Source organism: Sorex fumeus, unplaced genomic scaffold (genome assembly GCF_029834395.1).
Source record: "Sorex fumeus unplaced genomic scaffold, SorFum_2.1 ptg000037l, whole genome shotgun sequence".
NCBI classification, from domain to species: Eukaryota; Metazoa; Chordata; class Mammalia; order Eulipotyphla; family Soricidae; genus Sorex; species Sorex fumeus.
In genome coordinates, this window is record NW_026606094.1 from 13,886,868 (window position 1) to 13,912,819 (window position 25,952).

The 25,952-nt window shown below is 37.8% G+C and overlaps 1 protein-coding gene and 1 non-coding gene across 2 annotated transcripts; both read right to left on the reverse strand.

Annotated features, from left to right (window-relative positions):
* Positions 1 to 10,553: 10,553 nt before the first annotated feature.
* Positions 10,554 to 17,119, reverse strand: LSM8 (LSM8 homolog, U6 small nuclear RNA associated). Its single transcript, XM_056118540.1, has 4 exons — positions 17,011 to 17,119; positions 16,056 to 16,096; positions 14,070 to 14,197; positions 10,554 to 11,362 (listed from the first exon to the last, which is right to left on the reverse strand). Exons 1-4 carry the CDS (start codon positions 17,039 to 17,041, stop codon positions 11,272 to 11,274), a joined length of 291 nt encoding a protein of 96 aa, XP_055974515.1. The 5' UTR covers positions 17,042 to 17,119; the 3' UTR covers positions 10,554 to 11,271.
* On the reverse strand, positions 12,471 to 12,605 carry LOC130027880 (small nucleolar RNA SNORA5). Its single transcript, XR_008793094.1, has one exon. It is a non-coding gene; the product is annotated as a small nucleolar RNA SNORA5 (small nucleolar RNA).
* Positions 17,120 to 25,952: the final 8,833 nt, after the last annotated feature.

Sequence of the window (25,952 nt, forward strand, 5' to 3'; positions counted from 1 at the left end):
GGTCCTCCGTCTCCCTCTATTAGCACTCTATTTTATTTCGAGCGACAGTGTCACTTCTTATTTCACCAGAATCCTTTGCAGTTACCAACAACGATGACAAAGTTTTGGCAATGACATTCCAGCAGGTGTTAGCTGACGTGACTTGGGAAACCATTCTCCGTATGATAATCTCATTTACCTATTGCCTCATTTTTTTCCCTTTATTTTATTTTATTTTATTTTTTTACAGTTGTAGATTTACAATTTTTTGTGCTTTGGTTTCAATTATACAATGATCAGATACCCATCCCTCCACCAGTGCCCATTTTCCACCACCATGGATAATATCCCTCCCACCCCCATCCCCCCATCCCCCCTGTCTCTGTGGCAGGGCAATCCCCTGTGTTCTCTCTCTCCTTTTGGGTGTTGTGGTCTGCAAAAGAGGCATTGAGTGGCAAACATGTTCAGTCCATAGTCTACTTTCGACATGCATCTCCCCTCCTGGGAGGATCCTCCAAACATCCTTTATTTGGTGCTCCCTTCTCTATCTAAACTGCCCTTTCCTCTAGGATACCCGGCTGGCCTCTAAGTTATGGAGTAATCCTCCTGGTCTATTGCCTCATTATTTTTTCTTTCATTTTAGAAAATAAATCAGAGATATAGGATGCCACTGACTAATTTATGAGAACAAAAGAATGACAATGCAAAGAAATAGAGCACTTACTAACTGAATAACTCATTGTGAACTTGCCCTAGGCCTAACTGGCCTTCCTCAGAACTTTTTGTCTTTTGCTCCTAATATTAATGAACTCCTACCTGTATAAATGAAAACCAAGGTTTTCAGGGCTTGTAGTCAAATGCATTTCTAACAGAGACACTTAACTAGAGATATTCGTAACTTCCTTCTATGTTACACTTTGTGGTTTTGAAATACTTTCCATGTATTGTTTAATCTAGTTTTCCCGACAACCCAGTTAGAAATCTGAGTATTTGAGAAACTCTAACCTTGGGGAGGCCTGGCTATTTTTTTCACTTACACTTAAGTGGTACAAGCCAAGATTAAAATTCAGTCTCCTGTTTGAGGATACAAACAACCCTTCACTGCTTGATTCTGCTTTCCTGAATCAGCATTATCCAGGAAGATTCTATCCAGATGATTGCTAGCAGTTCCATCTTTCTAATTTTAAGTGCTCTCTCCTTGTTTACCATAAAGGGTATTCATCAAGAGGAGGATCTTTACCTTCTTTCAAATCAAACTTCCATGATGTTTAAACTAACTCAAAATAATTGCCAACATTTTACAGGGTATTTTTTCCTGATATAATACCGACAATTATTACTTGCAATTGAATGTTACACTTTAAAAATTCCTTTAGGCTAATTCTTATAACATAAACTTACTCTCAACATTTTAAAACATTTTTCTTTGAATATTACAGAGCCAAAATGAACTGATCCCAAGTTACTGAGATTTTCTTGTTACTTAGATATTTATAGTAGTTGGAAAAGACATGTTTGCAGAAAACATTTACAGGAAATTGAATTCATTGTCAATCAAGAATAACAGTTCGAAATCCTTTTTTGGGGGTTCAGTGGGAGGCCTTCTGACTGGTAATCAGAGGCCCAAGAGCCACTCTGGGAATTCTTGCCCAACCTATTTGAGTCAGTGCTGCTCAGGCTCTGTGGTGCCAGGCGCCATTACGGGAACTGCAGTGGCATTAGAGTGCCTCCAGGGTTATACTCTGGGGCCATGTGCTGCCAGGGATTGTGCATGGGCCTGCTAACCCCTCTATTATCTATCTGCCTAATCTTGGAAACTTTCTGTTTTCTAAGAAAAATGGAAGAGTGTACATAAAAGATAGCAGATCTTAGTCTATTCAATTAAAATGCTAGTTTCCTTGGCATAGATTCTGTTATAAGAGCTGAAAAACACATTGTGCTTTGCCAATTAATTCCATTTCTAAAGAATAATAAAATCCAAGTTAATGCAACATAGTTTATCTTTAATTATTTGGAAATTCAGTGCTTTGTCACATAGATATGCAGCTTCCATATAGCTGACCTTGACTATGCCCCACAAAGGAAACTAAAACAAGCATATCCCAGGATAGTAAGATACAGAAGCACTTTTACCAGGTGGGATATTCCAGTGGTTTAGAGGTTGTTTTCCAGGAGCTGGTTGAAAACCTGTCCTTTCTCTGGAGTGTGAAGGATTTGAGGAATTATTGTCCAGATAGAACGTTCAACAATTTATTGCTTAAAGAATTTATTACATATCTTGCTTATTCCCACCTTTGAGTATATACCAAATTGAATAGGTTTCTAAACTGTATATGCAAATAGTTACTATCCTTAAAGGTCCAGTTCAAGTGTGTCTAGTTCCATGATGCTGTTTGTACACATGAAGAACACTTGCAGTCTCTGCCATACATTGAGTATATTTATACATTTCCTTCAAATACCACTTTACTGAGCACATCATCTTTCATTAAGGTCAACATACAGCAGATATGCAGGAATAGAGTGATTTCCCAATATATCACTTAAGTTCAATTATTCCTATTTTTGTTTTGTTTGAGGGTCACATTCTCAGTGTTTAGAATTTACTTCTGGCAGTACATGGTGTGTCTGGGATCAAACTGGGTAGGCCATGTACAAGGAAAATTTCTAGTATACCCACTGTGCTATCACCTATTTTGTTTTTTTATGTAGAATTTCATTTAAACTAAAGTACAATACTTCAATGTACAAAATCGAGTGATAGCACAACTGGTAGGGCGTTCGCCTTACAAGCGGCCAACATGGCCGACCCGAGTTCGATTCCTCCGCCCCTCTCGGAGAGCCCGGCAAGCTACCGAGAGTATTCGATATGCCAGACACAGTAACAACAAAGTCTCCATTGGAGACGTTACTGGGCCTGCTCGAGCAAATCGACGATCAACGGGAGGGCCTTTACCTTTATATTATATATTCATTCTTCGTGTCAGACTTCTAGTAGTTATTTTACTTTATTTTTTCCCACACTGAGAATCTAATCCTTTCATGACTTCTAATCATTTTAATTTTAATTACTTTTGCCCCTAATTTCACATGGACACTTTTTAAAATGTGGTGATCAAAACTTAACAGAACTTTTTTTGCACAGGGAAAAGAAACTTTAATCCCCCCCCCCCCCCCCCCGTAAACATAGAAGTCATTTCAGAACTTTACTAGTTTTTTTCCCCCATCAAAGAATGTAATTAGGGAATATTTTAATTATTTCTAAAGAATTTCCTGAGTCACAATAGGTAATATTGAGTACGTGTTATGGGAAGTATTTAATGTGCTGGAGCGATAACAAGGTGGGTAGGGCATTTGCCTTGCATGCGGCCGACTCGGTTCGATTCTTCTGCCCCTCTCAGAGAGCCTGCAAGCTACCGAGAGTATCTTGCCCACACAGCAAAGCTGGCAAGCTCCCCGTGACGTATTCGATATGCCAAAAACAGTAACGATAAGTTTCACAATTTCTTGTGAGACGTTACTGGTGCCCGCTCGAGCAAATTGATGAACAACAAGAGGACGGTGCTACAGTGCAGTGCTACTAGTCTTCACAAGAAACCAAGGATATTTGTCCCATTTTTATGAAGAAATTAACACCTGGAACATACAAGCTAAAATCTACAAGCTAAAACCTGACTCCTCACATCACAGCCCTAGTTTTTAAAAGTTTTGAAATTAAAAACACCCCTCTCAACCTCATCTCCTTTTCTGGATTATTCTTTTCTTTTACTGTATTTCAAGAGCAATAACATTTTGATATTTGGGGATTTGGGAGTAGTGAAGCTCTGAAATGGTGTTCAGAAGGCCCTCGGGTCCTTCCCCACAATTGTTAGCTCAGAACTGGCCCAGTTGTTCAATGCAGTGCTCAAGGGCCTCCAATGTGACTGGGCTCTGGGCACTGTGTGTTTCCAGGGGTATGCAAGGCAAACACTTAAACGAACCCCTGTGTTATATCTCCAGTCCCACAGGATGTGGTTTTGATCCTAGTTTTTAGCACAAGTAGCATTTGTGCCACTTCTGGCAAGTTAATTGCAAAGCAAATTATTTTAAAATGGAACATGTACAAAATGATAGCATTAATAAGGTATTAACAAAAATACCCCCTAAGGCTTTTGATGATTTATGTGATACTAAGGAGATATTGGAAACCTTTCTGAAAGAATGGCTTTTGGCAATTGCTTCAGCATTGACCACATGATGACCATAGGCAGCAGATGATACGCTTTAAACTAACGATAGAAAACTGTTGGTGAAATCCTAGTTTGCCTTATCATTTGAGTCATAAAACCTAGAGTCTGTTCAATATTAAAACAGGGAAAAACATTGGGGAAATGTTCTTATAAATCATACTTATTGTAAAAGATAGTTTCCACTTGCTTTATATCCTGAAGTATTGAAATAATTTGATGAATTAACACCTGACGTAGGTCTATAAATCTCTGAAGATCATTTGGCTAAGGCATGATTGATAGACATTATAGACATACTTTATAGTGTCAAAAATTTCTATTATTCTCTGTTAGGTTCAAAACTTCTATCACAGTGCCTGGTATACCTTAATGGCATAACCAAAATCCCTAACAAAATTAGAAAATAGACAGATAGGATAGGATGCAGTGACCAAGAGGAGGCAGTGTGAATTTATGAAGTCCAACTTAGCACTTGTCACAGTGTTGTTCCCTGTTATAGACAAGGAATGGATATTATATCAAGCATTTGACCAAATTTCACATGAATAATCCCTGTAAACAAGACTAAGAAAGAGAATTAAGAATCTTGTGATTAAAAAAAAATCTGTAGCTGGGGCTATAGAGGTCTCTTAACAAGCTAGTGTGCAGTGCATGTCTCGCATATGGGAAGCAAGATTCAATTCCTGACACTAATTATTTGGAGTGATAGCCCGGCAAGCTACCAAGAGTATCTCGCCCGCATGGCAAAGCCTGGCAAGCTACCGTGATGTATTCGATATGCCAAACACAGTAACAAGTCTCACAATGTTAACTGGTCCCGCTCGAGCAAATTAATGAAGAACAGGAGGACAGTGACAGTGACAAGAGGAGCAGATATCCACCCTGCCCTCTCCAGGCAGAGTAGTCTCTGAAGACATCCAATTGTATCTTCTCCTTCCCATGTACACCTTGACCACATCCAGAAAAGGAAAAATTGTAGCTGGTTGAAGGATAGGACAATACTTTTTAAATGGATCTAGTTTTAGGTGAAGATATTTTTTTGCTGTTGTTCTGGCATATAACAACAAAGTAACGTTTAATCCATTTTTTCCATGATTTAAAAACTGTGAGCAACCCAAGTTAACATAAGATACTTAAATTAGCAAAATAGTATTTTAAATGAGTAAATCTGTAAAATGTAGCATGTATAAACTATGCAAGTTCAGAATACAGAAGTCCCAGTTTGTGACTTTTTTGTTTTCAAATATCATCAATTTAGATCCAACAAATTGACCATTCCTATATATTTTCTCAAACAATGCAAATTTACTTCTACATAAGCTGAATTTCTCATATTTTATACATGGCACCCTCTTGTGGAGATATGGTAGACTGTGAAACTGAAAACCCAAGGTCATAGGAGCTATATTTATAATTTTTTTCACTGGCCTTTGAATAATAACTACTTAGTACTGTAACATACTAGGTTTTTAAAATAGTCTAATTTCATTGTCACAATCCTGGAAGACAGCGATTATTGCTATTATTGTCTTAAATATAAGAATGATAACATCTACATTTTAGACATCCTGAAAATTCCTGTACTTTCTTCTGGAGGCTGGGTAGCTTAATTTCACAAGACCAAAAATTCTGACCCAACTCTTGAGCTCACAGGAAACCAAGAGTTAATGGACACTCCCTGAGGGGTAGAAGGTCAAATAAATACCTAAAAGAGCCTGAGTATAAACAGGAAATTAGTCATAACAACACAGATGGAACCTACATTAGCAAGACATCTCTGGGAAGCAAATGGGAATCCTTTTCATTCTTTATTTGATAAATAATATAAAGACCCAGTTTTCCTATAAGAACCTTACAAAATGAGTCATACTTTATACTAAGTTCTCTCTGCTAGGGAGTTTCTTTCTCTTGTTTTCCCATAAACTTTTGTGAGTCTGAGTATCTTTATTACTTAATATTTTGAAAATAGTGAGGAACCTGGGAACTGTGGACTAACACAGACCCACCGTCAGTGCTCCTGCATCATGATTCCTGCAGGATGAAGTATTCTCCACTTGCTTTCCCAAAGCTCATTATATAGGTAAGTTGCAGGATTTCAGATTTGTTAAAAGAAAGGTTTCAAACTTTGGGTTGTCTTTTATGCCCTATCAGAATGCATGGTTCTGGTTCATGTAACTTCTCTCCTAAGGGGTCTAGCCTTTGTGTTCCTTGAACCATGACAAAGTAAGTGCTTTTCAGATGTATCTTGGTTCTATTACTTCTCAAAACTCATTGCCAAGGGGGTATCCCACTACCCTCATAATTTTGCAAGAATCACTTTGCACCATTTGGGTTTCCTAAATACCAGAGAGTAGCAACTATAGCACTGTCCTCCTTCTGTTCATCGAATTGCTCAAGCAGGCACCAGTTAACAGCTACATTGTGAGACTTCACGGGGAGCTTGCCAGGCTTCGCCGTGCGGGTGGGATATACTCGGTAGCTTGCCAGGCTCTCTGAGAGGGAGAGAGGAATTGAACCCGGGTCAGCCGCGTGCAAGGCAAACGCCCTACCCACTGCGCTATTGGTAAGGCTCTCAATATTTAAAACACCCCAAGATGGCTGGTCCTCCAATAATGTTTTGTTTGGTCATTTCATTATATGTTGATGAGAAAACAATACTGGTCAAGTCTAAACAAAATGTCATTATTAGACCTACTTTCATTATAGGCCTATTATTTTAAAGTCATGGTTGGTTTCTAAGAACTTACCTAGGATCATAAGTGATGACTTTCTCAAATTACAATGAAAATGGCCAATACCAGTTTCCTTATAAAGTCTAATTCTTTCAGTTGGAATTCTGACAAATGCTAGTTTCTTTTCAATTAAAAAGAAAACAATTAAGTTCCTTTTGCAGTTAATTGCCCTTAAAAAAATGGTGAAAATCCTCTCAAGAAATACGTCGATTAGATTATTAAGCAGCACTTAGCGTCTGACTCACAAAGCACAGAGGTAATTACAGGTTAAAATTGAGTTGGGCCTCTTTTTAAATAAGAAACTGATTACAAAATCATAGTTTCATTAAAGAACATAAAAAATTTGATGGTGAATATCAATCATGTTACCACTCGTGGAGGTAACAGTGCTAATGCAAAAAGAAATTCAATTTGAATTAATTAGCATTAAAAATCTACCTATGCCACCCATGATTAAAGAACAGTGGTGCACATGCCTGGGTTTAAAACCCAAGCACAAAAATTTGTAAGTCTACAACTGTACCTCATGGTGTTTCACTAATAAAAATTTTTTTAAAAAGAGTGACCTAAAGTAAAAAAAAAAAAAAAAAAACTAACTTATTGTGAATTATTATATTTAAAGCAAAATACTTGTTGTTACTTCCATTGTTACATCACCTAAACTAGAGCATATACCATATGGTTAATTATTTTTATTCACTTCTCCTACAAACCTCTCATGTTGTTTTTCTGATAACAGGAGTTATCTGTGTAAGGTATAAAATTTGGAATATTTAGACATTGTTAGAAACTGTTTGGGGAAGATGGTGCACATGCCTGGCTTTAAAATTTCTTCTACTTGAGATCCCTTTTCACTGCAGAATTTTATTACCTAAGCTGTCACTGTCCTCCCGTTCATCGATTTCTCGAGCGGGCCCGGTAACATTGTGAGACTCGTTACTGTGTTCGGCATATCGAATACATCACAGTAGCTTGCCAGGCTTTGCCTTGAGGGCGAGATACTCTTGGTAGCTTGCCGGAGTCTCCAAGAGGGGCGGAGGAATCAAACTCAGGTCGGCTGTGTCAGCTGCGTGCAAGGCAAACACCCTACCCTTTGTGCTATCATTCCAGCCCACCATAAAGTATAAAAAGACTAATTTCACTTGTTTGTTCATTGCAGCACTCTTTACAGAATGTGGAAAAAACCTGAGTTCCCGAGAACAGATGACTGGTTAAAGAAACTTTGGTACATCTACACAATGGAGTACTATGTAGCTGTTAGAAAAGATGAAGTCATGAAATTTACATACAAGTGGTACTACATGGAAAGTATCATGCTAAGCGAAAGAAGTCAGAAAGAGAGGGATAGATATAGAAAGACTGCATTCATCTGGGGAACATAAAGTAACAAAATAGGAGACTAACACCCAAGAATAGCCGAGATTAGTACCAGGAGGTTTACTCCATGGCTTGGAGGACAGCCACACATGTTAGTAGAAAAAGCAGCACAGATAGAGAAGGGAGCACCAAATAAAGGGTGTTGGAAGGATCCTCCCAGGATGGGAGAAGCATGCTGAAAGTAGACTATAGACTGAACATGATTGCCACTCAATGCCTCTTTTGCAAACCACAACACCCAAAAGGAGAGAAAGGACAAAAGGGAATGCCCTACCACTGACGCAGGGTGAGATGTGGGGAATGGGGGACGGGAGGGATACTGGGATCCGTGGTGGTGGAAAATGGGCACTGGTAGAAGGAAGGGTATCTGATCATTGCATAATTAAAACCCAAGCACAAAAATTTATAAGTCTACAACTGTACCTCATGGTGTTTCACTAATAAAATTTTTTTTAAAAAGAGTGACCTAAAGTAAAAAAAAAAAACCTAACTTATTGTGAATTATTATATTTAAAGCAAAATACTTGTTACATTGTTACATCACCTAAACTAGAGCATATACCATATGGTTAATTATTTTTAATCACTTCCCCTACAAACCTCTCATGTTGTTTTTCTGATAACAGGAGTTATCTGTGTAAGGTATAAACTTTGGAATATTTAGACATTGTTAGAAACTGTTTGGGGAAGATGACTTTACTGGTTTATAATGCAATATATTGTCAGGTATGCTAGGAAAATATCTAATTGCCCACTTCACCTACTGGCTATCATTCTTGACAAAACTGGTATATGTTTAGATTTTTTGGCTTTTGGCTATATCCAGCCTTAGTTCTGGCTCTGCACTCAGAGATCACCCATTGAGGCTCAGAGGACCAGCGGGGATGCCAAGTTTTAACCTGTCTTACTCTCTAGCCCTCTTTCTGCATTTTTGGAACATTTGCCAACATAAAACTCTATTGTTTAATGACATTTGATAATTTTTTTTTGCTTTTTGGGTCACACCCAGGCGATGCTCAAGGATTACTCCTGGCCATGCTCGGGGACAATATGGGATGCTTGGTATCTAACCCAGCTCGGCTGCACAAGGCCCTAACTGCTGTACTATCGCTCCAGCCCCATTTCTAACTAAAATCATCCACCTGCTATATCCATTTTCATTTTGGTACTAAATTGATAAAATTTTATACCATGAAAAGTATTTAAGGAGTTAATACTAACTTTTCCTAAGCTTTTCACGAATCAAATGTATTAACCAAGTTGATCTAAATATCAATCAACAACTAGGTTGAACTAAGTATCAATCAAGTTGATCTGGGTAATGTAGCCTAACTCAAAGGAAAATTCAAGTCTTCTCCAATTCTTGTTTTTCTTCATAAATATGTATGTGAACCAAACTACCATGTCTACTGTCATTTATTGCTACTACATGAGATGACTCGATGTGAGACCACATGGCCTCAAGGTTTGAAATATTTAGTATTCCTTAGCTTACAAAAAAGCTTTTCCAATCCCTTGACCCTTTCATCAAAAGCTAGGAAAGTGTAAGCATTACAGTACATGCTTTTAACTTATGCCCTACAACTCATAAAAGTACATACGTTTTAGATATGTAGATATTTTTCTATTTTGTTTTTGGGCCACACCTGGTTGTGCTGAGCGTGGCCAGGACCATATGCAGAGTCCAGGGCTAAACTGACTCCTCATCAAACACTGACCCCTGTACCCATCTTCTCTGGCCCCATCTTTATAATTTATCACAAAAATACACTTGGGCTGCCATTGGAGTGGCATAATCTGTATCATATATAAACACCATTTGAAACTTCACCGTCACTGTCCTCCCTTTGTTTATCGATTTCCTTGAGCAGGCCTAGTAATGTCTCCATTGTGATACTTGTTAGTTTGGCATATCAAATACGTCACGGGTAGCTTGCCAGGCTTTGCTGTGCGGGCAAGATATTCAGTAGCTTGCTGGGTTCTCAGAGAGGGGCAGAAGAATCGAACCTGGGCTGGCTGGGTTGGCCCCGAGCAAGGCAAACGCCCTACCACTGTGCTATTGCTCCAGCCCCATGTAAGCTGTATACAAATCTTAGAAAGCCTGTATGAAAGCATGAAATATTATCTACTTAAATAATTCAAATAATAAACCAATGAAGAAACCATGTTTACTTCCTTTGCAATGAGGTTTATGGAAACTTTGAGATGTGGATGTTGGTAGTAACAGCAAGCACACTCAATATATAAACAGGTTTATTTATTCAATATAAATAACAACTAGCATTTCTAGTAAATCCTGCAATTTCAAAAATTAAAGTCAAAATAGAATTTTAAGATTATATACTCAATTCTTTTAGATGAATAGCTTCATTAGAATTTTTTCCATTGCCCAGATACTTTCTTACCCATTTCAAAACTGGTAAGTAGCCCTAGGGCAGTGTACTAAGTGGGAATGTTTTAGATAATTATTTCTGAACTTTCCCAGTTTTGAACCCCTTCTGACCTAATTTCCTATCCAGGGCCCCCAATTACATGATTTTCACCTATGGCCTTATTGGAATATCCTGGGGATCAGTTTAAAAATGCAGGTTTCTGTAACTGCAGAAGATAGACTTACCTTCTGGTGAATGTACTATAAGGGAAAGATATGTATACATATCTTGCACTACTCCGGTATTTGTATGCTTGATCTAACAGGCTAGTTTACAACTAGATTTTCATAAATATTAAAATGAGATATTTTCCCTGACCCTTTCCAAAATATTCTTCACACTATTTAATATAAAAATAAAACCAACCTACCAAACCTATGACTAGGCAAAAATGCTCCTCTCAAAACATAGAAATATTTTAATTTACATAGCATATTACAATGACACAAAAGTCTGCACATCATTCCTAGAATAATCAGTTTCTGTACAAAAATTTACAGATGTCCCATGTGTGATTTTCCCTCAGTGTGCTACAGAGTTCAGAGGTTCTGCTCGGATATTCCCCAAATCAAGGGCAGAATCTGTTTCTTCATCAATTTCTCCAATCACGGCACTGTAATATGAGAAAATAAAGTTAAAACAACATTAATCCTGAATAAAACTGAAAGAACACAGTAAAGAATAATTAAAGTGAAAACTAAACATCTTCATGATAGTGAAGGGCACTTAACTGATAAAAATATTCATAAAATAAAGTGAAGATGTGGCCAGAGACAGTGTAGTGAGTAAGGTATGTGCTAACCTGAGTTCAATCCCTGGCACCCCACAATGTCCCCCAAACCCTGCCAGGAGTCCCTGAACAATAAAGCAGAGTAAGCTCTGATCATAGCCAGGTGTGGCTCCCAAACCAAGAGTGGTAACAATATTTGAGGATGAAGTTATTTGACAACATTCGAAAACATCATTACACAACAGACTATGGTGATTGGATAAGGTTAAAGGAGACTCCAAACCTACAATTTCAACTCAGTCCAGAGTCTAAGAGGTGTTGGGGGGGGTGCGCAAAAGCACCACCAATTCACTACTAAATATGCAAATTATTTGAGAAACACCAACAAATGAAACCCAGCAATAGTATTTAGTATCAAAGTTTCCTTTCCATGATTTCTGTTTATCCAATTTAAATACAAGATAATCGAGTACATTCTACACACACACCAGTAGAACAGAGCTACCCAGAAAGTACTATTTCATGAGACTGACCAAGTTTTTCAATTTTATTAAGTTTTTCAATTCAACATTCATAGTTTTTAATTAATTTTACTAGTACCATGTAAGCTACCCATGGCATATCTGATATGCCAAATACAGTAACAATAACGGGCCTCATTCCCCTGACTCTGAAAGAGCCTCCAATTCGGCAGCGTTGGGAAAGACGAGTAAGGAGAGGCTGCTAAAATCTCAGGGCTGGGACGAATGGAGACGTTACTGGCACCCACTCGAGCAAATCGATGAACAATGAGACAAACAACAGGATGACAGTGCTGCAGTGCAGTACCATGATAATCAAGGGGCCCAATCTCCAGCTATAGGAACTATTACAACCAAATGAAAATACATAAAACATTACTTAAGAAATTGGCTAGCTACTGGGCTCAAATTAGTGTTTAATGAAAGCACATGCTACAAATACTTAAATACAGAAATCTGCCTGATTTTATTAGTGTCTGTAACCAAATTTATCCCTGAGGCCCAAGGTAAGGGGATCAGGGCCCATGAGTCACATGTTGCTGTGGCAGCCTTTTGGGCCAGTGCCTGCCATGGGTCGGGCAGGCACTGAATTTGACACAGCTGCAGCAAACTTTGCCTGCCATAAGCTACATAAGAGCCTCTAGGTCTCTAATAAAAGCAAAGGAACCAACTAGCAGTAAGTACTGTTTTCTAAACATAAAACCAAGATCCCATGTCAACCTTAAAATTCAGTCATTTAAAATCCTCACAGTAGGTAAGATTTAAAAATTGATTCTGTTGAGAAAAGACCAAATTTGCAATGTTTAATGATCTCAATGGAGTATAAGTACAAAATTCACCTTCAAGTCTATCAGTTATGCTTAGTGTGTCTCATGCAACTTTTAATTGTTTTAAAGCTTTAAGTTAGAGAGAAGCACAGGAAAGCATTTTAAAATCAGTTTTTACAAAACCCAAACATGAAGTGCTTTAATTAGATTCCTGGGCTACATCTATTGAGCTTCGTTTTTAACTATCACCTATAACTTCACGTACAATTTATCTCTAATACTTATCAGTATAAATTTGATAAAAAGTCAAATACTTTGGACACATAAAGGTGATAAGGTCACTGTCAGTCACTGTCCTTCCGTTGTTCATCAATTTGCTCAAGCGGGCCCAGTAACATTGTGAGACTTGTTACTGTATTTGGCAAAGTACACTTCTTAAAGCACTTGCTTTGTTTTCTATACCCTGCCCACCACAAAGAACATTTTATTGCTAATTTGTTTTTTGCTACCTTACCATCCATTTTCTAGTTAGTATACACCAGAAAAACGATTCAACAATCTCTGGCTTCTATGGCTGGACTGTAATACAGCAGCTATTCACTGTATGTGACTATTAAAATTACAAATGCATTAACAAAACTTATCAGTCACTTTTCAAGTACACAACATTTACACTGCTCGTTAACTACTACCATGCAGATATATAATGCAGAAATAAATTTTATACATATTGAATATCTTAAATATAGTTATACTATCTGTAGGCTTTTAATTTGCTACTAAAATCTCAAGTTGCTATACCTCTATGTCTCAATCGATCTAAAGTATAACCAGGAACAGCTTATGTATGACAATTATACTAGCCCTATTTCTTTCTTTTGCAAAAGAAAAACAATAGATTAGTACTTCCTTATAAATTCTGCTATGAGTTATTTGGAACTGCTCATACGAGATTTCAAACTGAGTGCTGTACCGCAGTTATTTTTGTTTCTCTAAAATTAGTGGGCTTTTAGAAGAACATTTAAAGAAAGCTCTAAAATGAAGTTTAAACCTGTTTTTAGAACCTATCAGACCACTTAAATATTAGAAATATGGTTAAGTATCAGCAAAGACACACGCATAAAAGAATCCATTGCTATTTTAAATAGATTTAGAAAAATATTTTTATTGAACAAATGAACACATGAATTCTTATATAACTACACATAGAGGACATTGAAATATTTTCAGGAAAACCTTTCCAAATAGCAGGGCAGCAGCACATGGTGCATATTTAACTTGCCTTAGTAAGATATTACTTACACATTGTCACCTCTTACGATGTACAACCCTAGTACCACTTGTTCCACTCCTTGTGAAGAGCTGAACACTCGTTCATGACTTTCATCCAAAATTAAATTAATGGTCTGGTCAAAACCTTTCAATGTTCCCTGGAAAGAAAAATTAAGAGAAAAAGATTATTTTAACATACTTCAGCGTGTAAATTCAGCCACACCATGTTACTTGCTGGGATACTCTGAGAACTACTTACTTGAATATGATAGGATAATATGAAATGCAATACTTGCTGCTCACATGCAAAGGACATATTCCAACCCTTTGAATTATCTTATTGGCCCAAAATATCTAAAGTATTCGAGACAAAACTTACCTGTTGTTTTTGAGGCAGTAAAAAAAAAAATCTCCAACACATATTTAATGAGTGTACAGTGTTGAGTTACAAGAGCACTTAAAGCAGAGGAACTTATTTCTGAGGAAATAATATAAAACTCTATACATGTAGTTCTGACAAGGATATCTAAGGATACAAACTAAACCAAACTGTAGGGGAAATAGATATGTTACGTGTAGCAATGTATCTATCACTGCATGCTATTTCAGCACTTGGTTTTATGCTAAGCATAGTACAATTAGCGCCTATCATTTGAGATATATTTACTCCTACTTTAAGACTAGCTCTGTAGTACCAAGCGATCCTACAGCGGTAGGGCGACTGCCTTGAACGTGCCGCACCCAGTTTGATCCACAGTGCACCATCAGGAGTAATTCTTAAATACAGTGCCAGGAGTAACCCCTGACCATTGCTGGGTGTGCAATCCCTCTTCCCTCACCTCCAAAAAAAGATTAGTTTCAGACTCAGGACAATAAACTACTTTGCCATTCTATGAAGAAGCAAATACAATTACCATTTCTCAGATATTCAAAGTCCCCACAAATATATACAAACACAAATATTAAGCCAACGTTTAAATGAGCATTTATTATTTGCCAGTGTTGTATGTCACGTGTATTCACTTAATCATCCCAATAACCCAGTAAAGCAGAACTCTAATCATCAGAAATAGAATTTGTTGTGACGGTTGTTTCTACAGAGCCAAATCCATGGCCTCACACACACAAGTGCTCCCTCACTCAGTTTAACTTCCTTTCACCCAACCCTATTCAGAACTTGAAGGAAATTATCATAGAAAGTTTTTATGACTCCTGTTTCAAATAAACTGGTCTACTACAACCTCGGATACCATCCAGGTTTCTGAAGAAACATCACTTTGTATTAGCTTTAACTCACTAAAATCTCTAAGTCCTGAAAATCAAAATATATAAAATCAGAAGTAATGTCCATAAGTAAAATTAAAAATAAATTTAGGTTTTGACAAAATAACTATCTCTAAATATTTGTTGTTTATAAAAGTCTTCTTGAAGAATTAAGATACTAAAGTATTTCCAAATGTCTGTATTTGACAACGTGCATAAGTTTCTAAGAAGCAAAAACAAAATTTAAAATGTTTGATGTCATGAGTGTCTGAACACGGAAATGAGGAAGAAATTTTAAAATGGGGCAAGGGGCAGATAGTATAGCTAGTTGGGACACTTTCTTGCATGCCAGCCAACCCTTGTTCAATCCCTGGCGTTATGTCCTGCCATATGGTCCTTTGAATACCTCTTGAGAGTAGAGACAGGAGTAAACCCTGCACACTGTTCCATGTAGCCCCAAAAAATCAAAATTAAAAATGAAAGAAATTTAAAACACAAACATCTGCATTTTTTTGTGGATAGGAACTCCTTCAAGTTAGACCCTACTAGCCTAGATGCCTTGCACGTCAATTACTCCCTGTTTACTAATGCAGAACATATGTATTGACAACAGCTTAACAAAGAGATCAAGAACGGAGTTATAGGAAAACTGCAAGAACAGGTTTTGCTGTGGTGCCCAAGCACAGGAATTCACAGGCTTTAGGCAAAATTTTTCGAACAGGCGCGTATCTGTAAACAGTGCCAAGCACTTACCACAATCATTCTCCCGTCAGACGTGATCACGGCAACCGTTCCTGTTTAGCAAGTCAAGGAAAGCAGTTCTTAGGAGCTGGACTCTCAAAACTTACCCACATCTGGGAGGGAAATGGTCTGAACAACTAGAAAAAGGTGGCAGAACTAAGGAAAAGCTTTTCGTTAGTCGCGACATGCACATATAAACATTTTAAATAGGTAATTCTTTGCGGTAATTACATTGTTTTAAGAGAAAGCAACCCTAAAAAAATAAAAAAAGAGGGGGGAAAAAAAGACTGACTTTGAACGACATATTGCTCCCTTTCTTCATCTGAAATTAGAATCTTAAGACTTTTACTGCAGGCACCCTTGCTGTGCTCCAGAGAGAGCTACACCAAGAAGAGTGCACTGCCGGGTGTGGCCCAAAACCTTTAAAATTAAAAAATAATAATAATAAAATTTAAACACTAACATTTGCACGGGCTACTTCGAACTTCCCTGGACCTCCCAATCTTGTTTGCCCTAACAAAAAAAAAAAAAAAAAAAGGAATGCGATTTCACGAAGTCAACGGTGGACCATCTAGTTAGGCAGTTCCTGCTCTCCTGAACCAAAAAGCAAAAGCCCATGGGACAGGACAAGCACGTGGTTTCACAAACCTGATCCTCTTGTTCTCAAACTTGGAGCTTCCACGGCCTAGGGCACTGGAAACGTCTCATCAAGAGCTCATCTCTAGTGGCACAGGAAAACTAGGCTAACTGCAAGACTGCGGGAGGGGGTAGACGGGGGGAGTGGGGGATGCAGAGATCGCCAGGACCAGGCCCCGGACGCTCCCCATCAGCCCAGCGCGCGCAGCCCGCGTCCCGCAGCGGCCGTGCGCCCCGAGCCGCCTCCGATCTCAACCCCTCGGGCTCTAGGCCACTGAGCGCAGAGGCCGCCTCGATGCCTACGAAAGCCCAGGGGACAACCAGAGGATACGGTTGATGTAGTTCTCCAGGGCAGAAGTCATAATTCGCGGACCGCCAGTCCCGGGACACGCAGCAACAACCGCAGAAGGAGCAGCAGCAGCGACACGAGAAGCTGAAAAGGCCCGCCAGCCCTCGTCAGCGGCTTCCGGCCGGCGGCAACTCTCGCGAGAGTCATCACGGCGCTAGGAAAAGGAAGCGGCCTGCCTTACCCGAGAGGCAAAGCGGTGGCGCGGGAGTGCACATGCGTAGTGTGTTCTGTATGTCGTAGCTCCTCCCCCTTCTCCTCTCTCCTCCTTCCCCCCCCTCCCCGCCCCCCCCGCCCCCCCGCCGGGCTGGGTTACAGTCTCGGAACCCGTGAAAGACGAAAGCAAGCGGGGTACGGGAAAAAGATGAAGTTCCCCGACAGTGGTGTGTGTTGCGGTGGAGGTGGGCAGGAAAGAGCCGAATCCACTAGGGGCAGTATGCTCAGAAAAATCAGGGAAGGAGAGGAAAGTTAAAAATAAAAAGTGTTGGGGGCCGGAGCAATAGTACAGCAGGTAGTGTTTGTCATGCACGTGGCTTACCCGGGTTCGATCCCCGGCACCCCCTCGGGTCCCCCAAGTGCTGCCAGGACCAATTCCTGAATGCAGAGCCAAGAGGTACCCCTAAGCATCGACGGGTGTGACCCCAAAATTAATTAATTTTAAAAAAAGTGTTTCCTTTGCAGGTGAAGCTGGACGACAAGTAGAGCTCACCTGCGAATGCATTGTAGGTGCGGGGAAGTGGGATTCTTTGTTTTCCCGCCACGTGGGCCCCAAATTAAACCAAAAGACGAACTAATTCGAGACAGTTTTGCTCACCCTATGTGGAAAATGCAAGGAGGAAAATGCAAATGGGCTTATTCTGCATTTCCTTAGGTGCCCTATTAATCATTTCCTTAAGAATCCAGACCTGGAGAAGTGAGTGTCTTAAGAGCAGAGAAACAATAATCTTATCTCCATAAGATCTCCCAAGTTAAAATATAAAAAAATTAAAAAACGGGCTCTTACATTGACCGTGATTGCAGATCCCAGATTGTATTCTAGTCCTGGCCCTACTAAGGAATCTTAAGGGGGGGTTGGTTTTCTAAGAGGATTTCATTGACTTTTGGGGTATTTTGAAATGTTACCGTGAAAAGTCACTCTTAATACACAGTGCCCCCCCCTAACTTCAAAGAACTCGAAGTCAGAAAAGGATCCATATACAAAATAGCGAAAGCTAGTCCTCCTCTTTACAGAATAGCCTCATGATTTGAGTTAGGTTTGTGACTTCCTGGCTGCTGAATTGTGGGTTTTAAATACCTTGAAAATTCAGGAGTTTTCTTTTAAGATTGAAGCATCTGTTTCCAGTAGTTTATTCACAAGATTACCTGTAGTTTATTTCCAAGTGGTTACAGTTCACTGAAATTTAGTCTGATCGGTTAGAAAATACACATACTCAGAAATTAGTGAGTGTTTTCTGGGGGAAGAAAAGTATGTTTCATAAGCAAAAAATTAAGTATGCCATGTGATTTACAAATGCTAGGCATTGAAGTAAAAGGAAACCAGAGTAGTGTCACTAGTCAGTATTAAAAAAAAAGTGTCACCTTTATCAAGTGTTAAAGAATGCAGTAACATTTTCAGAATTTTACTATTAAGTTAAGGTACTATATTTATCATGAGTACATTACATTCTAAACCTAATTATGTGTGTAATTGGCAGATAAATAATGGTTATATATGTATCTTCATATAATATCAAAAAGTCTCTTTGGTTTGAAATATTTTTATACACAATTTAAAGCTTCTGTATTTTGTATAGCCCCTAAGAATTGTAATGTGGTAAAAAAAAATGCAATCTTTACCATTTGGATATGAAAGTGTTAAAAAAAAAAGCATTTGTTAAGACAATGAGTTATATCTGGATGTGAATGTTAATATTTTTTATTTATTTAGATTCAGTTAGCCTGGTGATCTTGGGAGTGCATGGATGGAGAAAGTTAAGCATCTCAAAAAGGAAAATTCAATCTACAGCTGAGAAAAACAATATGTATAAACACCTGACAACTGAAACAAACATTAAGGAGTGAGATCTTAAGCTACATCAAAATCTCTAGAAATGGTTCTCATTCAATTATTTTATTTGGGGTGGGAGAGGTACATTGGGCAAAAATGACATTTAAATAATGTTCTTTCATTGTTAGAATTAAACCAAGATACACTTTGAGTATACATTTTATTATAATAGTTTTATGCCTAATTTGTGTATGTATTTGGTCCATTTCAGACTATTATGAGATCTTATTATCTCATTCCTACTTTGGACAAACTGGCAGGCTACCGAATGTAGCCTTCCCACACGGCAGAGTCTGGCAAACTCCCCGTGGCATACCCAATATGCCAAATACCAGTAACAATGATGGGGCTCATTCTCCTAAAGAGCCTTGAATATAATCTCAGGCTAGGATGAAGGAGACGTTACTGGGGCCTGCTCGAGGCAATCGACGATTAACAGGATGATTTGTGATTTGTGAAGACTAGCCTGGTAATTTCTGTATCTCCCAGTCACCTAAAGAATGCCTCTCTATCCGTAGCAATCCCTTTGCAGGTATCAAGAATAATAGTCAAGATTTATCAAATAATATAAGAGAAAGAAAGGGTCTTTCAAGGGCCAGAGAGGTAGTATGGGCTAAGGCAGTTGCCTTGCACACAGCTCACCTGAGTTTAATCCCTGGTACCTCAAATGGTCCTACAAACTTCCCTAGGAGTGACCATAACCTCAGAACTAAGGAGTGAGCCCTGAGCACAGCCAGGTGTGGTCCCTAAACCATTAAATAAATCAATAAAGGTTTGGTGAACTTGTTTCTCATATGAGGCCCACTGTCTTACTTTGTAAAGGCTAATGCAAGTTAATAAAATACACACTTTGAGGCTGGAGTGATAGCTCAATGGGCTAAGTATATGGTTACATTCCAAAGGCTTGATCTCCAAGCACTACTGGGAATGACTCCTGAGCACTGAACTTGGAGTAACCCTTATGTACTTCCAGATGTGACCCCCAAACCAAAGAAAAGTTAAACAAAACAAACAAAAGTAAATTATAATTGTATGTATTCTTGACATTTTTATTTTGAAAATAGCAATTGGTAATAAAGGTTTTTGGTTGTAATGTGGTATTAAAAATATTCACAAGTGAGAAAAATAGGTCTGTGTTGGAAACATAAGTTCTAGACAAAAGAGCAAAGGAACATCATCAGGATTTACAGATTGAGAAGTAGTTTTATACTTTGCACAAAATGTAGAGGTGCTGATATGGGAGGCTCTGACTCATTGTTTCATTTGCTTTTGTATCAAGATATAATGGAATTGCAAAATATACACTATCAAAATGGGACACATGGCAGACCTACCCCCCCCCCGCAAAAAAAAAAAAAAAGAGTAGGTGTCACACAATGAAAGATTATCATTTGAGAGCTGCATTCCTCCAGGTCTGAAATGATAGTGCAGTCAACCATGTTATTTGTATATTTTATAGCGAGATTATTTCTTGGTAGCAAAGGGCAATCCAGTGCTAGGAAAAATTAAGTTATATTCCAAACATTCTAAAATTTTTTCACCTATTGAAATCACATGGGAGATGACAAATAACTATACAAAAGTTCTCTAGTACAACAGATTGTTAATCTGGACTTTAAATAGAATTAACTTGTTCCTAATTTACTTATTTCCTCTTGTGATTTTATATTCACTTTAGCAGCAGGTAATTTTTGAGATAGGAAGGTCTTAGACCTCTGGTTTGCCTTAAGTGGTTCCTTGAATTCATAAGACTTGTGTCACAAGATTGTGGTCATCTAAATGTCTTGCTAGATCTTACACTTGCAGTGTGTTTTTTAAAAAATTAATTACAAAATAGGTTTTATCACTTGCACAAGCAGATTAAGAACATTATTTTAAACTTCTATACTTGCTGACTTTTTGTGTTTTGCCTACCAGGAAAGAGGAAAGACTAGTTTCTTTATGTGCTTGGATGGCAGTACTGGTAAAATTATTATAATTTTATTGTGATTTTGGGATGCCAAAATTGAAAATTAATATTTTGGCTTTCTTTGGGGGTGGGGTGGCTACACCTAGATGTGCTCAGAGCTTCATCATAGCTCTTTGCTCGGATATCATTCCCGGCAGTGGCCTGGCACCTTATGTGGTGCCAGGGATCAAATGAATCAGCTGCATGCAAGCCAATCTGTATACTATCTCTCTGGCTCTTGAAGTGGTATTGATGTCAAAAATTCACTTAGGTGTTTGGGATCTTCAACTTGAACTCATCGCTGAGTAGTATTATGTACTAGAAAAATAGGTTAATTTAGATTTGCAAGAGATACTATATTGCAATAAAGATCAAAGTTAGTTTATTGACATGCTTGGAGAAAAATACTAAGGTTAAACTCTGAGAGATTAAGCCTCTCGTGAATAATATGAGAAGGCATGGAAAGACTAATGGTATGGTGAGAGGGAAGTATAAAAATGAAATTGATAAAGACCACAAGAAAAATCATTAATGGAAAGCAAATATCTGAAATAATTAAAATACATATGTAATGGTTAAAAAAATAGTGTATGTGGGGAGAACATCAAAGATAGCCTTTACTTTTCCTGAGTTTTCCTTATGTAAGTCTTGTTATTGTTTTATGCCTAAAATATATTCTCCCTTATCATCAGATAGCCTTTACTGCTCCTAAGAGGTTTTTATTATGTAACCTTTTCTGATTTTTTTGGGGGGGGGGGGTTGTTGCGGTTTTTTTTTGTGTGCCTAAACTATAACTATTTTCCCTTCCCTGATTTTCAGACCATAAATGTATTTAACTTATGGGAAATCTAAAAATTTCCAAGTCCACATTTCTCATCTTTTATATAAGGAAACTGAATACCAAAGCTGAGTGATTTTCTGAAGGTCACTCATATGAGACAGAATCTATAAGGAAAACATCTCAGATTCTAGTTGAGTGCTTCTAACAATAATAATAAAGCAACTGCTTTAATCATAAGACAGATTTTGAGTCAATATCTATAGTCAATACATATCCATGAGTATGTTAATGTCTGCCTTTGTAGGTAGACCATGTATTCAAAGATATTTTTCAAATATCCATGTAAATAGAACAGGGGGGGGGAAAAGATATCATAGCAGGTAGAATAATGTCCTTACAAGAATATTCACATTTTAGTTTACAGAACTTTTTCAGATATGGTTAAGGCTAAGAACTTTGAGATGTGGAGAATGTCATTCATCAACTGAATAGGCCCCCTCTAATCACTTGGGTCCTTAGAATGTGGAAAAGTGGGGCAGGATAGTGGGTTTGACAGATGTAGTGAGAGAGATACCAGTTCAATTGCTAAGGACTTTGAGGTTGGAGCAAGGAGTCATGAGTTAAGGACTATGGAAATCTTCAGCTGAGTTCTTAAAACAGAGTCTCATTTACTTCTGAAGTCATTAGTTTACAGCTTATGGCGATAGAAAAAAACAGGAACACTTTTTCCGTTTTCTCACAATAGTCAAGAACTTAATTTTGCCAGTTGGTAAAGTAATTAGTAAAATTTTCCTTTCAACTTCCAAAAAGGGACACATTCTACTCTTAAGTTTTAGTCCAGTCGATTCAGGTTAAATATCTGACCTGTAGAACTATACAAAAATGTTTTTGTTTTATTTACTAGGGTCATAGAAAAATTTTGGAGATATGCAACTACCCAGTTTTTGTATTCATGGAATTTGACTAAAGAAACTCACTGAAGAAAGTGATTATAAAGGAGATTTTCTCCATGTTTGACTATATTGCCTACAACCTTTCTGGTGGCACAAATTTCTTTCAACTTTTAAACTTCTCAGAATTTCCTATAAGGTGAAATTAAGTTAAACATGGGCTTCTTCAATTCAAATTACTACTTACTTTGTGTGTGTGTGTGTGTATGTGTGGTGTGTGTGTCTTTATACTGCCATTATCATAGGTGGAGGCTCTACTGCCAGGGCAAGGAGGAATGGTACAGGTTCAACCTTTACCAAAGTTTTATCTAATTGACTATAGTATCAACGTTTCTGTCTCCTGTGAACAAGGCCAATGGAGGAATCATATCTCAAAATTCATCAAAAGGTCATTATGGTAATATCTGCAGCTAAACAGTGTGCTAAATCCCTGCCCTGAATTTCTATTTCTATTTCTTTTTTTTTTAATAGTTAAGGCAAGCATTTATTTATTTATTTATTATTTTTTTATTCACTCACTGTGAGATAGACCCTTACAAAGCTGTTCATGATTAGATTTCAGTCACACAATATTCCAGCACCCATCCCTCCACCAGTGTTCATCTCCCAGCGGCAGAGTCCCCAACTTTCCTTCCATCACCCCGCATCCCTCTGTAGCAGGGCCTTTTCTTTTGTCTCTGTCTTTGCCTCTGTGGTTTTCTACTTCTACCACACTATCTCTCCTTTCAGTTTTGTCTTACAATCAGTTTTTTGTAAATAAAGAACAAGTCTTTGAGCCTAGAAAGTCAAGGTGCATTCTACTGCAATTTAACAGGTTTTTTTTTTCCTGTGCCAGTGATTGAACCCAGTATCTCATGTCTTTACTACTAAGCCCCTTCACTGCAATTTCAACATTGTTGTCCTTGGGAATGCCCAATAGAGTGAAGAAATAAAAATATCTGTGGTAAACACAGGTTATTTAAGGTTGATGACTCAGATACTCCTCTTCAGTGTCCTATTGAGGATTATTATGAAAAGGCAGAGATGCAACACTTTTCATCTTTCTGATCTTATTTCTGATCTGCTTTCTGCTACTTATCCCCTCTCCTACAGTATTAGGTACATGTGTTGATAATATTAAACTTTTAAAACATGAATATTCAAACTAAATAGCCTATGGACCATATTTTTAAAAATAGTTTTGTTGTGATGCAGCCATACCTATTCATTTCCACATTGCCTAACTGCTATTGGCAGGATGTGTTAGAGTTGAGTAACTATGAAAGATACCATATGGTCCAGAAAGGCTTAAAATACTTACTATTTGAGTCATTAGAGAAAGTTTGACGACCTATGTTCTCTAATATTAACAAATAAAACTTTTAAAACTTTTATATCCATATTTGCTAAATGTCCTCTGCAAAATTTATGCAACTTTCTTTCCCAGGAAATTCAACATAATGTATCATGCTGTTTGCTCGAGCGGGCCCAGTAACGTCTCCATTGGAGACTTTGTTGTTACTGTGTTTGGCATATCAAATGCTCTCGGTAGCTTGCCGGGCTCTCCAAGAGGGGCGGTTTAGCAGCAGGTATTACCATAATGCCCTTTTGATCAGTTTTGAGATATGGTTCCTCCATTTCTATGGAGGAACATTTCTGCCATATATAACAAAAAATGAAATTATGCTATTTAGACTTTAGAAGAACATGTTTTTCCTTTCTCTTCCTTTCTTCCGATTGTTGGAATTTCAGTGAAGGATATTTTCCAAGTTTTCACCTATATAACTCATGCAATAGGATTTTTCAAGTATAAAAGTAAATAATAATAATAGAAAATAATTATTTACATTCTAGCATATGGATCAGAAATTTAAAACTAAAGACCAGTCATAATAGTGCTCACATTAAAATAAATTATCAGCAGTATTTAAAACTAAAATGTGGTTATTCAAATAAAAAACAATTATTAGGGTATTAATTATATTTTGGCTGTTCAATATCAGAGCTATTTTTAAAAAAAATTTATAATTCCTTACTTTGAATTTTAATAATATAGAGAGAGTTTTATATATTGAGTTACCCCTGATCTCTCTTGCAGCTTAGGTTCTGCTTATGACTACCTCAGACTTTGGATTGGGAGCTGTTTAAGATGCAATATTGTGGTCATACTAGTTATAGCAGAAACAAGTTCATAAAGGACCAGGCCACTAAAGTTACAAGAGACATCCATGGTAAGTGTGAGTGCCAACCATATTGAGGCATGCAAGCTTCAGTCTGTATTGTTTGATAAGTGGTCACCACAGTGTGCGTTGTTTGATAAATGGTGTCCACAGAATCCTGGCTAGCCCATTCTTTCTGTGTATTAGGAATGGATGACAAGGCTATCTAACTTCTCTATCTTTTTCTCCAGCTGTCTCTCAGTTATGCAAGCTATTGAATATCCTTTAATAACTTCCATTCCTGCTTAAATCAGCTTAAGTTAGTTTCTGGTTTTAAGCTGGCAACTTAAGAATTCTGACTGTAGAATTGTTCTGAAAGTGGTACTAGCACTTATCTGCAAACGCTTATCATTTAACATCTGATTCATGTAAAGTAAGACTTTTTTAACTAAAATGTTTTTACATAAACTTACTTTAACATTGTAAAACTCTGTAGCATGTTTATTACAGTGAGTATAATTTTTGTCACACAATATTTAATGTATTTTAAATATATTTTAATGAAAATCTTGAAGGTATAGGTTTAATTTATGTTTATGACTACAAATTTATTTTATTATCATTATATTTTTGCTTTTTTTGGGTCACATCCAGCGATGCACAGGGGTCTCTCCTGGCTCTGCACTCAGGAATTACTCCTGGCATTACTTGGGGGACCATACAGCATGTTGGGAATTGAACAGGGGTTGGCCGAGTGCAAGGCAAATACCCTGTCTACTGTACTATCCCTCCGGCCCGGCAACACATTTATTATGAAAATAATGAACTGACTTTATTTTTATTTTTATCTTCATTTTTTGTGCTTTTTGGGTCACATCTGGCAATGCAGAGGGGTTACTCCTGACTCTGTGCTCAAGGGACCATATGGAATGCTGGGAATCGAACCTGGGTTGGCTGCGTGCAAGGCAGATGCCCTACACGCTGTGCTATTGCTCCAGCCCCTGACTTTATTTTAAAATATGAAATATGTTAGCATGCATTCTGTAAGAAATAATTCATCCTT